Consider the following 10,466-nt stretch of genomic DNA (forward strand, 5'->3'; position numbering starts at 1 on the left):
GAAGCGATATTAAATATGAGATAGTATTAGAGGAAAAAAAAAATTAGAATCGAATTGTTGGTGTGTTGCGGTAGAAGTAAAAGATAAATTATATAAAGGAGTGATAATGGTAATATATCACTCACCGAGCGCATCGCACGGAGATTTCTTGAGATTTTTCGAGGATATAGTAGAAGAGTTTATAATAAAGGGAGAATGCATGGTAAAAGGAGATTTTAATATATTGTAGATCTTATGAGAGATTCGTTTTATGCGAATAAACTGCAAACGACAATGCTAAGCTTAGGTATGAAACAATATGTTAACGAACCGACGAGAATTACGAAAGACAATCAGACAATTATAGATTTGATCTTCGCTAATAATAATAAAATAGTACAGGTAATTCATGAACCTAAAATTACGGATCACGCGTGGCTGAAAGTTGAGCTGAGTGTTAGTAAAACTGAAAGTAAATATAGAGAATGTCGAAGTATTCGAAAAGAATTGAGAGGTAATACTATTTTGAAATGTCTGGACGGAATTGAAATAGAGCGTGTAGAGACTATGAAATATCTAGGTATAATTATCGATGACAGACTTCGATTTCAAGATCACTGTGATTATATGTTAAAGAAAATAGGTAAAAAAACGAGTTTCTTGAATAGAGTAGGTAATTACATATCAGTGTATACTAGATGCATTATATATAAGACAATCATAGCTCCTCATTTTGAGTATTGCGCGACGATATTAATAGGCATGGGGGAGACGCAGATAACCCAACTGCAGAAGGTACAAAACAGAGCTATGAGGATAATACTTCAATGTGATAGATACACCAAAGTGGAAGACATGCTAGAGGCGTTGCAATTTATGTCAGTAAGACAAAGATTACAATATAATATATGTATATTTATTTTCAAGATATTGAATAATCTGTTACCAATTCAGTTAAGAGATAAGTTACAAATAGTAGGGAACAAATGCGATAGGGAAACAAGACAAGCGGGTAATATCGAAATTTCAATTTCGAAAAACAAGGAGTGCACAGAAAAGTTTGTTTTATGAAGGAAGTATATTGTATAATGTCCTGCCAGTAGAAATTAAAACTTGCGATAGGCTCGAATTATTTAAAAGAAGATTAAAAGCGCATATCTTACATATGTAAATGTTAAAACTGTATAAGAAAATAGCTGAGAAAGCTAAATAAAAGCTCATCAATCAATCAATCTCCCGGTGTCTCTCGCCCTCTCTCTCGCTTTCTCTTTTTCTCTCCCTCTCTCTCTTTTTCTCTCCCTCTCTCTCTCCTTTTTCTCCCTCTCTTCCCCTCTTTCTCTTTCGCTTTTTTTTACTCTTTCCTGCTCTCTCTTGCTCTCTCTTTCACTTTTGCTTTCTTTCGTGTTTCCTCTCGCCCTCTCTTCGCTCTATCCCGCTTTCCCTCTCTTTCTTTCTCGCTCTTTTCCGGTGTCTTTCGCCCTCTCTCTCGCTCTCTATCTCTCTCTTTCTCTCTCTTTCTCCCCCTCTCTCTCTCCTTCTCTTTCTCCCTCCCTCCCCCACCTTTCTTTGCTTTTTCTCGCTCTCTCCTGCTCTCTTTTGCTCTCTCTTTTACTTTCGCTTTCTTTCGTGTTCCCTCTCGCCCTCTCTCGCTCTTTCTCGTTTTATCCCGATTTTTCTCGTTCTTTCTCGCTCTCTCCTGGTGTCTCTCGCCCCCTCTCTCTTTCTCTTTCTCTTTTTCTCTTTCTCTCTTTCTTTCTCTCTTTTTCTCCCTCTTCCTCTCTCTCTCCCTCTCCCTCTCTCTCTCCCTCTCCCCCCTCTTCTCTCTTTCGCTTTTTCTCGCTCTTTCCTGCTCTCTCTTGCTCTCTCTTTCACTTTCGCTTTCTTTCGTGTTCCCTTTCGCCCTCTCTCGCTCTTTCTTGCTCTATCCCGCTTTCCCTCGTTCTTTCTTGCTCTCTCCCGGTGTCTCGCTCTCTCTCTCTCTCTCTCCCTCCTCCTCCTCCTCTCCCTCTCCCCCCTCTCTTTTTCTTTCGCTTTTTCTCGTTCTCTCCTGCTCTCTCTCTAACTTTCGCTTTTTTTCTTCTCGCCCTCTCTCGCTCTTTCTCGCTCTATCTCGCTTTCCCTCGTTCTTTCTCGCTCTCTCCCGGTGTCTCTCGCCCTCTCTCTCTTTCTCTCTCTCGCTTGCGCTCTCGCTCTCGCGCTTTCTCTCTCTATTCTTTTTAAATAATGTTAGTTAGAAAAAAGGAGTTAATATTTTTGCGCAGGATCTTCAGGACTTTTTCCAGGACACCTTCAAAAATTAGCGGCTTCTGAAGCGGTAATAAGTAAGTTAATTAATTAAATTATTCAAAAAGGTTGCTGTGCGCCTGTAAAAAAGGCCGCTGTGCGCCTGTAAAAAAGGTTGCTGTGCGCCTATACAGAGCTGCTGTGCGCCTGTAAAAACCGGCTGCTGTGCGCGGATACAGAGTTGCTGTGCGCCTGTAAAAAACGGTTGCTGTGCGCCGATACAGAGCTGCTGTGCGCCTGTAAAAAAGGCCGCTGTGCGCCTGTAAAAAAGGCTGCTGTGCGCCTATACAGAGCTGCTGTGCGCCTGTAAAAACCGGTTGCTGTGCGCGGATACAGAGCTGCTGTGCGCCTGTAAAAAACGGTTGCTGTGCGCCGATACAGAGCTGCTGTGCGCCTGTAAAAAGGAGCTGCTGTGCGCCTGTAAAAACACAAACTGCTTGGCAATATCTAATGGCAATATACTGCGCGATTGAAAAGTGAAGCTACTGCGTACTTATAATAAAAAATTGACGTTTATAAAAAGTATTTTGTTTACATTATATACATACAAAATGTCTGTTAAAATAAAAAGCATATGATTCTATCGTCTAAAGAAAAAGATATAATTATTCAAGGTGAATGGTTAACTGACATGCATATGGAACATTTCGGTTGTCTTTTACAAAATTGTTCAGATTTTAGACCTGTCGAAACTTGGCGAGTGCAGTGTCTTGATACAATTCAACCTATGCCAATAGATAAAAAACATATACAAATATTGCATAGTTCATCGGGTCCATTCGATGGACATTGGGTATGCAGTTATTATGACACGAAAAATATATTTATTTATGATTCTTTAAATTCTAAGAAATTACATGAGCATCATAAACAATTCTTATCAAGATTATTTCCAAAATATTTTGAAAAACGTTTTGTAAAATTTCCTACCGTTCAACGTCAACCAAATTGTAATGATTGTGGTGTTTTTGCAATAGCTTTTGCGATTTCATTATTATTTAATATTAAACCTGAAAAAGTAAGGTATGATCATAGTTTAATGCGTCTGCATTTGCTGAAAATTTTAGAAACAAATGTAATCAAGCATTTTCCACAAGATTTACAATATAATACTCAGAAAGTCTTTCCATTGGCAGTAATAAAATTTAAAGAAATTGATGCTGCTCGTGTACGTACGAAACGTCAATATGAGACACAACAAAAATTAAAATCGAAGGAAATTTACGACATTACTCAATCTAAAAAAGATTTGAATAATGTACAATTAGAAGAAAGTAAAATGGAAAGAAACAAATATAATTTCGAAAATCAAGATAAAAAAGAACAAATTTTGTATTTACAAGAAAATAAAAATCTTGAAAATAATAGTGCTAATTTAAAAAATAATTTTGATAAAATGTCGCAGCAATATGCACAAGTTTTGGAAAATAAACGCGTCAAAAAGCGACACTTATATGCACAAGATTTAGAAAATAATCGTGATAAAAAGCGACAACGATATGCACAAGATTTAGAAAATAATCGTGATAAAAAGCGACAACGATATGCACAAGATTTAGAAAATAATCGTGATAAAAAGCGACAACGATATGCACAAGATTTAGAAAATAATCGTGATAAAAAGACAACGATATTCAAAAAATTTGAAAAATAAACAAGGTTTACAAAATAATTGTGTTAAAAATGAAAATCAACGTAATCAAGAATTTAAAATAAGCACAAAATCTATATCTACAATAACAAAATTCAATTGTGCAAAAAAGTTATTAAAAAATATAAAAAAATTGTATCGAAAAATTCTATAAAATTTCGTTATTCTTTAGAAATAATTATAAAAAATATTACAGAGAAACTCAATATTAAAGGTCATATTGAGAAACGACTAAAAGCCGAAAAAATCGTACGGTGGTGTATGCATATTAGGAACAATCATGTTCGCAATATATACAAATTGTTAGCTTTAATTAAAAAGAAATCAGAAGTAAGTTTGACACTTGTCGCTGAATGTTCTAAACTTGAAGAAAAAATAAATGTTTTATGTGGCGAATCTAGGCATACAGCCTCATCCGAAAATTATTTTATTGATTCCACATATCATCATGTAACTTCAAAAGAACCTTTGGATACGAAAAAAGAAATTCTAAATATATTACCGTTAATAAAAAATGTAACTTCATCAAATTCTTTAATAATACGTAATAGATACGAAAGGACGAGTTATGAATATATTACCGTTACAAAAAGAATCATTAACAAAATCTTGGTTGTGCAAAACTTCATGTAAAATTGATTCGTTTTTAATTGATTGTTATCAAAAGTTTCTGCAAACTATAGATAACTGTACTTTAAAGAATGTACCAGAATTGATAAAAAATATTCATGAATGTACTATGAAAACCACAAATGAGAAATTGGGTCATACGCGTAGCTGTCATATTGATTTAACACTTTGTAAAGGAATGTTTCTCTTCCAGTTCAATTATTATCTCCTCATTTTCCAAAAGTAAGATATATTAAGCATTTAATTTATAAAATGACTGCTTTTTATCAAAAGATTGAAAATCTCGATAAAGCATTAATTTATGCTGATTTAAACGGATTGAATGAAATTGTGACTTGTGCACAAGAAAAAACAGATATGTACAAACATCAACAGACAGATACAATTCTGAGTGATGATGATATTTTTTCTAAATATCATGAAGCATTTAAAGCTTTAACTAAACGTTCTGAAGACACACCACGGCATATTTGCGTATCATGTGAAAGATTGTGTTATCAAAGAAGTTTGTTTAAAGTTAGTAATATTCAAGCACAAATAGACAATCAAATTTGGAAAGATTTAATGGCACATATTCAACAACACAAAATTAATGCAGAATATATATGTAATTATTGTGCAGGCAAATTTCGTAAAGGTCTATTACCTGCATATTGCATCTTGAATAATTTCATCACAAATGTTGTGCCTGAAATAATATTATCTCTTAACACATTTGAAAAAATTCTTATATAAAGAGCTAAAGCATTTCAAACTGTTCTTAAAATGGAAACTGTTATGAATAGAAAGTTGCCTCATAGGCAAATGATACAAAAAGTTAAAGGTAGAACGTTTCATTTACCACTTCCGTTACAGGAGACATTGAATAAATTATGTCATAATATTGGTCCAATAAATATTAATCATGAATTATATATATTAGTTAGAGGTGTTCCGACAAAATCAAAGATTATTTGGGAAGAGATGGTTAATATTAAAAAAATATTTGATGCTTTAACGTGGTTAAAGCGCAACAATGCTTTATACTCTCACATTATATTGCCAATTAATCATAATGAGTTAGATTTGGAAAAGTTAGAAAATTTAGTATTCCAAGTGGAAGAGACAGAAAATGATACAGAAGCAATATTGGATGACAACTATGAATTATCAAATAATTCGATAAAAGAGACAAAAAATGATATGGAAGATTTATTAGAACAACAAAAAGCAATATTAACTCAAGTTACTGATGAAAATAATGGCTATTACGAACAATATTCTATCTATCCCTTATATGAAAAAAAAGCAAATAAAACTTCGACAAGTTTATATCAAATGTTAAAAATTAAAGATCTGCCTTTAGATAATTGTGAAAAATGTTTAGATTTAATGTGTTTTCCATATGTATACCCTTTTGGTATTAATGGACAACATGAGATTAGGCCAGTCAAACTACATAATCATGAATTTATTAAATGTCGTTTGACATCTAAACATCCACAATATAGATTAAATCAACAATATTTATTTTATTTGTTAAACGATGCAAATATGCGTCAATTAAGTCGTGGAATTTTTCATAAAATGAATGTAACTAATCCGCGAGTTCGTTATACAGCTGCAGAATATTTAGATGCAATGTCGAAAGAATTGTTGGAATCTAATCTGAGTACAATATTTTCGACACTTCGAAATACGGAGCAATATTGGCGTAAACCGAGAAGTGATTTAAATTGTATGACGCAGCATTATGGGCCTGCGACATGGTTTATAACACTAAGTCCGAGTGAATGGTTATGGGAAGATTTAGGTGAATATATTCGTGAAGTAAATGGATGGCATGATACTTCCTTATGTGTTAACGTACTTGTTGCTAAAGATCCTGTATCAACATCTAGGTTTCTCGATAATAAATTTAGAGCAATGCTTGACTTTATTAACTCTAAAGATCATCCAATTGGAGAAGTAACGCACTATTTCTGGCGACGAGAATATCAAGGTAGATAAATACAACATTTTCACATATTAATTTGGATTAAAAATGCATCTATTTTCGGTGAATCTACTATTGAAGAAGTCTCCAAATTTATCTTACAATATATAAGTTGCAAAATGCCAGATGCAAATATTTCGCCATTATTGTACAGACGTGTTAAAACGCATCAGCAACATATACATAACAATTATTGTCTTTGTTCTAAAAAAGTAGGACGTAAAGTTATTCGTCGGTGTCGTTTTGGATTTCCTCGACCCGTTACTGAAACTTTAAATATGAGAGATGTGGCAACTTCGATTGGCCGAACTCCGACGGGTTAGCGTCCTCATTTGAGTGAAACTAAAATTGTCGATAATTATCGATAATTTTAATTCCGCTATTATCGATAATAATCCATATATGTCAAAAAGCTATTTTAGTGTGTTCAACATATTGAAATCAGACAATATAATATATTTTTACTGTCGAATCATCTCGCACACGCATCTAAGCGTCAATGACAGTAAAACATACATATATAAATGTGTCTCTTTATGACATAGTTGAACACAATTTCAATATTGCTCTTATATATTTTGATGATATATGCATATTTTCATGTATTTTTCAAAGGAAATATACAATCTACCATATATATATATACAAAGTGGTTCAAAAGTCCGGCAACGGTCAATTATGTCCAAGAAATAGTGGTCTTATGAAAAAAATATAAAAATTGCAGGGTTCAACCCGGAAAAAATTTTTTATATATAATTATATCTAAATAATTATATAATTATACATAATTATATGTGAAATATGTTCAATTCAATTCAATTCTTTATTCGTCCCCTAAGGGATTGAAGGCGCTTTTGAAGGAGCGTTCCCCAACATTACAAACTCTTACAATCTTACTTATATCTACTCTTAACTCTACTCTTACATCTAATTTACAAATAACTTAATTCTACCTTAACCTACTTATCTACTACTTTAGAGAGAGAAAGAGCCGTCCCTACCTATCGCTTCGCTTCGGCTTCCGATTCCCCATACATTCTCCACCACCTCATTCATACCTCACTCATTCTCTTCCTCATACTTCCTTCCTCCTCTTCCCCTCCCTCCCTCCTTTCTTCCGTTCTCCCCTCTTCCCTCTTTTTCTCTATTTCTCTCATCCATCCTTCTCCTTCTCCTCCTTCCTGCAGTATTTCCTTTATTCTTTCCCACCAGTTTCCCTTCCCCCCTTCTCCCCCACATTCTCCTATCACATGCTCCCATGTTTCATCTTCTATCCCGCATAACCTACACCTTCTTTTCCCCTCTTCTTCCCAGTATCTCGCCCCTCTCATCTCATTGTTCATTCTGAACCTAACTATCCTTCTCCATTTACTTTCCCCCCATCCCTTTCTCAGGTATTCCGGTAAACCCTCCTCCTTCCATTCCCCATACCATCTATTATATCTCGACTCTCTTATCCTCTCCCATCTTTCCTCCTTCTGCCTTTCCCTGTCTTTCTGTTCCCACCCCTCATATACTTCCTCTCTCCTTCCCCTTTTTTCCTCCATCTCTTTCCCTTCTATTCCTCTTTCTTCCCCGAATTTCCCCCTCTCTTCCTCCCACATCGTTCTTTCCTTTCCTCCCCTTATCCTCTCTTTCATATCCTCAAAACATTTCCTCGCTAAACTTCCTCCCCTTCCTTCCTCCAACTTCCTCTCATACCCTACCGCCCTCCTTCCTGCCCTTATCCTAAATTTGTCTTTTCCTATCTCCTCTCTTACCATATACCCCGGCGTGCACCAGTCTACTCCTAACGTCCACCTAATCCATCGCTCCTGCATTGCCTCCACCTCTCTCCTCTCCTTCCATCCCCATATTTCCGCCCCATATTCCAACACCGTCCCCACCAACCTTTCCATTAGCCATACTCTTTTCATCCAGTCTCCTGCAAACCTGCTCTTTCCCATTCCCCACACCTGTCTTATCACCGCTCCTGCTTTCCTAACTCTGTTCTTTACCTGCGCCTCCTGCTCCCCGTTCCTCTGTAGCTTATACCCTAAATATGTGAATTCTTTCACTTCCTCTAACCTTTTTCCTTTCCATCTCCACTCCACTCTCTTCATTCTTCCTCCTCCCTTTTTAAACCTCATTACCTTTGTCTTATCCACATTCACCTCTAACCTTTTCTTGTCCATATAACGTTCCATTTTCCCCAACATATATATCATCCCTTCTTCATCCTCCGCCAACAGTACCATATCATCTGCGTACGCCAAACAATGCACCTTTTCCCCTCCCAGTTTCACCCCCCACCCAACCTCCTTTTCTTAGCACTTCCTCTATATCCGCTATCAGCAAACTGAATAAGTGCGGACTCATTGGGCAACCTTGCCTCACCCCCCTTGCCGTCCAAAAATTTTCTCCCTCCTCCTTCCCCACTCTTACCTTACTCCTCGTTTCCCTGTACACCTCGTCTATTCTACTCCTTAATCCCTCCCTCACTTCCCTCCTCTTCATTGCCTCCATTAACACCTCCCTATCTACCGAATCAAACGCCGCCTCAGATCCATAAATGCCGCGACTACCTTTCCCCCCTTCTTGTTTACCCTCTTATTCACCAGATAGTTCAACACATAGATACTATCCATCACCCCCATTCCCTTCCTAAAACCTGTCTGACTCTCCGGTATCATATTCTTCCCCTCCATTTCTTCCTTTAACCTTTCAGTTAAAATCCCCACGTATATCTTGTATAGTGTTGGCATCAATGTTACTCCTCTATAGTTTTCCACTTTATTCCCCGTTCCCTTTTTCAACAGTGGCACTATTATCCCTTCTTTCCACTTCTCCGGCCATCCTTCTCCTCTCCATACTCTGTTGCACATTCCCCATACCCACTCTTCTACCCTCTCCCCTCCATATTTCCATACCTCACTCGGTATCCCATCCTCCCCCGCTGCTTTTCCTTTCTTCAGTTTTCCCAGCATCCTCTTCACTTCCTCCCTGCTTATCTCCTGCTCCTCATCCCTCTCCCTTTTTTCTTTTCCTCCTCTTACCACTTTTACCTCTATCCCTCCCAATAAGTCCATGAAGTATTCCTTCCATTCCTCCGCCTTTATCTCCTCATTCACCCCTTCTCTCTTTTTCCTTTCCCTGTTTATAATCTTCCATACCTCTCTTCCGTTCTTGCCTCTATCGCCTCCTTGTACCATCTTAGCCTCTCCTCCTCCGTTTTTTCTTTACACATTAGCCTATATTCCGCCCTTACTTTTCTATATCCTTCTCCTCCTCCTTTTTTCCTCCATTCCCTTAACTTTTTCCTCACTTCTTTCCTCTTCTCCTCACATTCCTCGTCCCACCACCCTTTCCTTTTCCCTTCTCCACTCTCTTTTTTCTCCTTCTCTCAATTCCTCTTCTATTCTTCCTATTTTTTCCTCTAGCTCCTCTTCAATCCCCTCCTTCCACCCCTCTCCCCACTCTATTTCCTCTCTTATTCTTTCTCCTCCCCTCTTTGTCCATCTCCCTCTTTTTCTTATTCCTTTTCCCTCCCCCCCTTTTTCCCTTTTCAGCTCCTCCTCTTCTTTCTAGCGTTACAATCAATGGGTGATGGTCCGATTCTATGTTATCTCCCACCTCCATTCTCTTTATCCTTTCCTTTATTCTATCCTCTCCCACCACGTAATCTATTACCGATTCCCCTCTTCCTCCTGTATATGTGTACTCCCCCTTCCTATCCCCTCTTATCCCTCCGTTAAAAATTCCCCATCCCACCTCTTCCAACTCTTTTATCAACTTCTTCCCTTCCTCATTAACTTTCTTGTCCTTTGATCTTCTTTCTTCTTCCTCCATCCCCTCCTATCACCCCTCCCCTTTCTACCTGTCCTTGCGTTGAAATCTCCTCCCAAAATCGTCCATTTATTTTCTTTTTTCTCTTCCATCCATTCCTTCATTTCCTCCAATTTCCTTTCC

General features: G+C 37.0%; 1 protein-coding gene across 1 annotated transcript; it reads left to right on the forward strand.

Moving 5' to 3' along the window:
• Positions 1–2,836: 2,836 nt before the first annotated feature.
• LOC146724245 (uncharacterized) lies at positions 2,837–6,532 on the forward strand. Its single transcript, XM_085480302.1, has 2 exons — positions 2,837–3,536; positions 6,144–6,532. The coding sequence occupies exons 1-2, from the start codon at positions 2,837–2,839 to the stop codon at positions 6,530–6,532; spliced, it is 1,089 nt and encodes a 362-aa protein (XP_085336428.1).
• Positions 6,533–10,466: the final 3,934 nt, after the last annotated feature.

Source organism: Nylanderia fulva, unplaced genomic scaffold (genome assembly GCF_048542155.1).
Source record: "Nylanderia fulva isolate GAGA-0341 unplaced genomic scaffold, ASM4854215v1 Scaffold1414, whole genome shotgun sequence".
Lineage (NCBI taxonomy): Eukaryota > Metazoa > Arthropoda > Insecta > Hymenoptera > Formicidae > Nylanderia > Nylanderia fulva.